This window comes from Solanum lycopersicum, chromosome 4 (assembly GCF_036512215.1).
Source record: "Solanum lycopersicum chromosome 4, SLM_r2.1".
Classification (NCBI taxonomy): domain Eukaryota; kingdom Viridiplantae; phylum Streptophyta; class Magnoliopsida; order Solanales; family Solanaceae; genus Solanum; species Solanum lycopersicum.
In genome coordinates this window covers 56,394,000-56,401,559 of record NC_090803.1, presented here as the reverse complement: position 1 = coordinate 56,401,559, position 7,560 = coordinate 56,394,000, and the positions used below count along the sequence as shown (strand labels likewise).

Below are 7,560 nucleotides of genomic sequence, written 5' to 3'. Positions count from 1 at the left end.
CACTGATTTGAAGATGAAGAGCAAGAAAATTAGATGTTTTATTGTGAGAAGTAAAATGGGGTTGTTACACATTTGGTGTGAAGGATAAAAATAAATAATTTTGGATAAAAAAACAGTTCACGGATAAAATTTTGGTTTTGGTCGTCATATTTGGAATATAATTTCTCTATCATTTATACCATGACGATGAGATAAATTATCACATATACATTTTGAATAAGTTAGTCTAAGATAATGTTTCTAACCAAACGATTAAAAAGCAAAAATTTCCAAAACAAAAAATACCATAAAGTTAAGACTTTAAGAAAATCGATATATTTGGCCTGTCTTATTTATTTCAAATGCAGGTCAACTTCAATTTTATAGTAAAAAAACGAACATCGAGAAGTCTTCAAAAGACTTTGTTTCCATCTGTGATATTTTCTGATAAACAATACAAGCTTGTATAATTTTGTTTCAGAGAAAGAATATGTGTCCATAACTTAGTTTTAACCTCATAATCAACCAAACTATTTTTATTAGGACTTGAGTTGGTAGGGATTGAAATAATGAGGGCTTCGCTTAATTATTTTTCTCTTGGATGACTCGGAGAAACAAGTTATTTTACCGTTTGTAAGACAACTAGAATACAAACATAAAAATTAGGAGTGACAATTTCTTTTATTGATTGTGGTTAATACTTTTAAATTTATATACCACCACCGTGATCATATTTGGCCAAATTTTTATGGCCAAAAGGATTTTTCCAAAACTTAATTTCTTACAAATACAACATTATGTACAATATAACTTACTTTTCCTACATCTCGTCTCATTTTCCTCATCATTTTAGGAAGATAATTAATGATTTTTCACTGAATTGATTTTGTTGAAGTAGTTTAAATAATAGCTTATTTCGATCAAATCGTGTATTAAGAAAGGAAAGAGAAAAGAAACAGAGTCAGCAACATGCAAAACTGAACAATTGAAGTGGATTGAAACATAGATGAAGTTCAACACATATATGTCACAGTCTATATACTGCAATCTTTGTGGAATATCCATCAAAGAAACTAAAGCATCTACAAGCTTCAGATTTCGCGGACTCCGGGCACACACAGCCATAAGAAAACTACAACAAATAGAGATACTAGCAGTTACTTTACTCAAGGAAGTGGGTTTGTTGGCTCAAAATGTACAACAGCTACAGATTATTTTCTTAAGCAAAACAGTAGGAACCTGTCATTTGTAGGTTTTCGCCAATCTTGACAGTTTCGAGAAAACAATGTTGCAATGCAATGTCAAGAGTGCAACAAACAAAGGCTTCTAAGAAACCAAGCAGCCATCGAATGCCATAGTTGAAAATCACAACTGCAGTAAATCAAAAGCTCCAGTATGCTGAAATAAAACAACCTCCAACCTGGTCATGCTAAGCAATCTCCTGGTAACTAATCACAAGATTTCCTGATGATCTTGGGGTGCTTAACATTTTCTCAGCTAATTTCAATAAATGCCGGGACACACAGCTCTCTGAACAAAAAATGCATGTTCTTCTCTCTGCTACGATAACAAGCTTCTGCAAAGCCTTTGCATTCTTTAGTAGAAACTTCAAAAATTTGAAAAGTTTACAAAAACCCATTCTAGACCACATCCTGATACATTCTCCTACGCAGCCAACAATCTTAACATTCTTGAGATTAGGAAACAGAGGGTTTTGAATCCAACGCCAGAAATTGATGTCATTTACTTTGTCCAAATAGCTTTGCACATGCTCGCAGGAGGAATCATTATACTGGAACAAAGAATATAGTCAGGACCCAAAGTAGGTCTACAGCATAATGGAAATATTACACTAAATGATCTCAAAACCCATAAATATTGAACAGTTCTCAGCAAATGATTATAATAGCTAACAGACTATCATAAATACTCATACAGTAAATGAAAAAAAGAGGTATATTGTCGATGATCATTTTCCTTTCTTGAGCCCGTTAACTGGACAAAAAGAAACTACCCTGATCACTTAGTTTTTTTGTTCTATGGTAACAAAATATTCTAAGCGATAATTAATGTTATATTTGCATTCTCCTTAAGATACACCTTTTGAGGGAAAGGGGTTTAAAACTTCAAAAATCTTGAATAAACGTAAAAAAAAAAGAGCAGATATCGAGAGGACTTACGATTTCAGATTTGATGTGTATGTTGAGTGACTCCAAACGAGGCAAGTTTTGCAATAGACTGGCTATACCATACATATTAGACTTCGATACACCCAGCTTTAGAGTTAGACATTTGCATCTCAATTTTGGTAGAATCACACTTTCAAGTCGCAACATGAACACGACCTGGTTGAAATAATCTCAAAGAAATAGGTAAAAGTTCGAGAAGAAAGCAACTACAAATAAATGTAATCGACAACCACTTGAAATGAAAACAAACCTCTGCAAACCAACTTCCAATTATCAGCTCTGTCACATTACTCAACTTCTCAAGATAGTCCAGAACAAGGTTTCTGGTTGCTTCATGATAAGAAGGACACTCGTCTTCATCAATCTCAGATTCCCTCTTGCCAACAGTAATACACATATCTCTAAAAGTGAGGCTGGCAATAACCAAAGAGGAGACATTGACTAGCCTACACTTGAGTTCTCCAAGATCCCCTGAAATATCCAAATGCTTAAGATGTGGGGCATCAATTTCCAAAACCTCATTTCCTTGAACGTCAGGCAACAAATGGTTTGACAATGTTAGTCTCTTTAAATTTGAAGTAATTTTTAGACTACGAAACTTATCACAAGACGACAGCTCCATAGCTTCCAAAGCAGGACAACTTGACAGTAACTTCACAACATCGTCATCGTCTAAAGATGTTAAGTGCAGCGTTAGGCTCTTTAGAGAGTTCCAAGCTATGTTCAGTCGTTTATGAAACACCCAATTTGTCAAAGTCAATGTAATCAACGACGAACAAGTGTACATAGATTGAGGCAATTCATAAGAGAAATGTGAATGATATGGCTGTGCATAAATCGCAACATCTTGCACTTCTTTTCCCACAGCAAAATCAATCCATTGACTGATTTTTGAATCAGATATCCACAATTTAGGTTGCCAGAGTGTAGTACGCAAATCGAGTACGAATTTCTTGATTTCGGTAGAGGTAGAATGAATTAAAGCATTGTCTACAAAGGATTTGAACTTCCTAACGTCAATGTAATTTGCATTAGAGAAATAGAAACTATGAATAGGAGTCCAGAGATTACGCCACCTTTTAGACAGTAGAGATGACGCGACGGCGTCTTTGGTGGGCAAAAGAGAGAGCATTTGTATGAGGAATCCGTCCGGCAACTCACTGATACAATCTTCTAGGGTTTCATTTTCAATCTTTCGTTTCTTCGACAATATAAAAGAATCACTGCTTCTACGAGAGAGATTTTTGCGTGACGCCATTGTTTTGAATACAAATTGTTACAATCAAACTCCTTCTTCAACGATCAATCTCTCAAATTTGCTACCGCCATTTTCAATATAGAAAAGGAGTTTTGGAAATGGCGGTTTATATAAGGTCCACTAAAATACAGAGCTCTTCTAATTTTATTTTATTTAAAATACAATAATTTGCTTATATATATTAGCAAATTCAAATTTTAGATTTTTTTTTTTTAAAAAAAAATTAGACTAAGACCACCCTATTTATCATTTGAATATGATTGATATAACCAATTAACAATTAATTATTCAATTGCTATGAAAAATACATCAACTTTTTTACTTGATGTAGAGAATTTATCGGAGTCGTGGTTTGAAGATGATGATTTGAAGATTCATTCGACAGAGAAGGGTGTCTTGGTTGTCGATATCGAGGTTGAATGAATCACTCTTATGAGATTTCGATTGAATAAACAATGGTTATTTCAAACACCGTCTACTGTCCCACCAACTGATCAGTGGGTTCATGCCCCGCACAGAAATCGAGACCTGAGAAGGAGGTCGTAGGAGAGAGTCCAGCATAACAGAAATCATCTAAGCTGACAAGGACCCAGAAAAGGAGGATGCTAAGGAAGAAGGTAATGGAATTGAAAATACAGACTGAAGTAGAGAAGGCCTCATATGAGAATGGAAAACTGGAGCATTTTATCCATCGATGGATGAAGAATCGCGAACATAAGAATTTCTGGTTGACCATGTTCCCAGAAAAAAGATACTTTTGAAAAAGGACGAGCACGACTGAAGTGGCTATACAATTTCAGCATCTATATATATAAAAAAAGAAGGCAATTCTCTCCTTAAACTTGTTCACTAACGACGTCATAATTTTTTTTGATAATCTCAACATCACAATCAACTCAACTATTATTCAAAACCCATAAATATTAAAGTTATTTAAAAGAAAGTAAAAAATGGTCAGAGCAATTCTTTTTCGATAAAAGAAAGCATTCAAATTCAAAATACCATATTCATAAAAGTAAAATTTTTTGGTTAAAATCATTCTATACGTTTAGTTCAAACTTATGTTATATCCTTATGATATAAATCTAGGCAAAATATTATTAATATTTTGGTAAATCATTGAATAAACACATCGTTTAACTATCCTAAAATGTGCAATAAACATCCCCTATTATTCATAGGCGAATAATTTGGGATTTGTGTATTTCGAACTTGAAAACAAGACAACTTGCGTATGTTGAATGACAAAATAATAGGTTTCTCAATATTATTCCACAACAATTTTCATTATACGTACCTTTTTCACCAACAGAAAAACTACCCATATAAATAAAATACAAGGATCAGTATAATGAGTTAATTCCACGTATATACAACATAACATTAAAATTCAAAAGTTGCTAAATTTACTTTAGTAGAAAATGAAACTTGAAAATTCATATATTATATGCCCGCAATTTGTTCAAACCTTTTATCAAATAAGTAGAGGGCATTTTACCTTGCCATAACAAATCTTGATCATGGTTACTTTTACTTTACCTTTATAAATTCAATAGTTCTTTCAACATCATAAAGTTGGAACAAATTATTTTTATGCCTAAAAGCATAAATTAAAATAAAAAGTCGAACAAAATATGGAGATTTGAGGGAAATCATTTGCTATAAAAAGTACAATAATTTATTTAATTGATGTAGAGAATTCCAGTAATTGCTATAAAAAATGTAATAACTTACATAAATCACATAATATTAGGAACAAATTACATTTTATCCCTAATTTTATTCTAATTACAATAATCCCTTAAAATTTCTACTTTTCTGATACATAACTCACCTTCCGGATACATTAATTCTGATACAAGAAAAATCTGTTTGTTAAGCTAAAAAAGGGAAAAAAAAATTTTCTGTTGCGCTTAAAATGGAAAAGACACGTAAAATTAACTATTCAATCCATAAATTACTCAATTAATTTATTTTCACTGATAATCAGTCTCTACCAAAGAAAAACAGCTTCAAAAATAGGGTGGTCTTGGTCTAATTTAATAAGAAAATCGAAATTGAATAGTAATTTTATTTGAATTATTATCATAAATAAGTTATGGAAAAATTACTTAACTACACAATTTTTGTTTCCATATTTTCTAAAATTTTCTACCATTTCAAAATATTACAAAAATCCCTATTTTCCTTTCCTTCTCTCCTTTTCTAGATACATAACTTACAACTCTCTAACCCAAAGATTTTTGTTCCTATTTTCACGCCTGAAATCACTCCCACAGATTAGCAATTATCTTCATCACTCCAATTTTTGAATTTCAAATTTATCCTCTCTCTAGTTTAATAATTACTTGTCCCTAAAGAGTTAGAACTATTTCTTCATCAAAAAAATTCTCTAGTGCTTGAATTATCGTTTAAATATTTTTTTTAGCCATTTCATTTACAACTTTCTGATATCGTTATTGTGTATAATTATCCTACTCAATATAAATGTAATTGAGACATAAACATTACCTAGTCTATCATATATATATGTGTCGAGTTCTACAATGTATCTTCAATCCTATTCAAGTTTTAAAGGCTATATATACAGTACCAAATCAGTTATATGTTATGTATCTATAATTTTTCATGTTTGTTCAGTCCTATCCAATTTATAAGGCTATGTATATTGTTCAATAATAATCTTGATACATAAATCACAATGTTCTATAATTAGAGCACAATGTATCAGTTTCAATAATAGATATATGATACATAACATTGACAATGTTGACTGCTTTATTATGTATTAAATTATGATATTTATCTTTTTAACCCTTATATTTTAATTTTGATAGTTCATTATGCAACTAATTGATGTAACTTTCTACTACCTCCGGAAGAAGTAAAAGTTTAAGATTGACAACCAATATAGATACATATTAATGGCGAATTGTGTATCAAAAAACAAAACTGATAGTATAATGTTTTTAATACTATAAGAGATACTAGTTAATTTGGAGAGTCTTTGTGCAATGATTGAATTTGATAATAATATTATTCATTATATTTGAATATTAAAGGCATTTAAGTTAAGTCTTTTAACACTGGGATCCTAATTATAATATTATTATTATTTTTATTATTATTATTATTATTATTATTATTATTATTATTTATTTTTACTACTACTATTATTATTATTATTATTGTTGTTGTTGTTGTTATTATTCAAATATTCATAATATATAAAAGTTCTCTATAACTTTTTAAAAAGTAAATCAATTTTGTTGTCCATTGTCAATGGATACTAATTAATTTGGAGAATATTTGTGCAATGGCTAATTTTAAGATTAATATAATTAATTGCATTTGAAATTATTCATCATTTAAATCTTAGATTTAGATAATCACATTGCATATCACGTTTGACTAAATAATCATTTTTTCTGCACTATATATATGAGTTAATTCAGAAATATAATGAAAAACATAGATGGCGTTGATGTTTACAACTATATGCTTCATTAATTTAGTTTGGACCACCATTGCCATTTGCTCGGTTGAAGGTTATGAGTCTAGTCGAAATGCAGATCTCGTCCTTGAGGTATAGTTTTCATATATTTTATAACAAAGTTTATATGTCATTTTTTAATGAATAATTTGTAGTGAAATTAATTTATATTCACAGACTATCACGGAAATATTTATGATTGTGTGAATATTTATAAACAATCAGCTCTTTTGCACCCAATGCCGCACAAAGAACGAATTAAGGTGCAAGATTTATACTCATACAAGTTAACTAATTTTTTCTTCTTTTCTTTTGACAAACAAAAGCTGATAACTCACAATTCTATTGTTTGTAATGTTTTGTATTTTTTATCAAAGGTGAAACCAAATTTTGGAACTTATAATTTTTGAATTTTGATATAAATGTATAATTTATACATTTTTAACAAACTGAAAGAAAACTATCAAATAAAAGATACGAAAGTAAAATAAAAAATAAAAAGATAAAAGTTTTTATAATAATAAAACGATATCAAAATTATTCCAAGAAGAAAATTAATGTGGTTATTGTACGTTTGAAGGGAAAAATTACATGTTTTCTTAAAATATTATTCTATATATTTTTTTGTGAAATAAAAGAAA

General features: G+C 30.1%; 1 protein-coding gene across 1 annotated transcript; it reads right to left on the bottom strand.

Moving 5' to 3' along the window:
• Positions 1-949: 949 nt before the first annotated feature.
• On the bottom strand, positions 950-3,577 carry LOC101245052 (F-box protein At5g03100-like). The gene is made up of 3 exons (XM_004237529.5): positions 2,419-3,577; positions 2,160-2,324; positions 950-1,771 (listed from the first exon to the last, which is right to left on the bottom strand). The coding sequence occupies exons 1-3, from the start codon at positions 3,424-3,426 to the stop codon at positions 1,409-1,411; spliced, it is 1,536 nt and encodes a 511-aa protein (XP_004237577.1). The 5' UTR covers positions 3,427-3,577; the 3' UTR covers positions 950-1,408.
• Between the last annotated feature and the right edge of the window lie 3,983 nt (positions 3,578-7,560).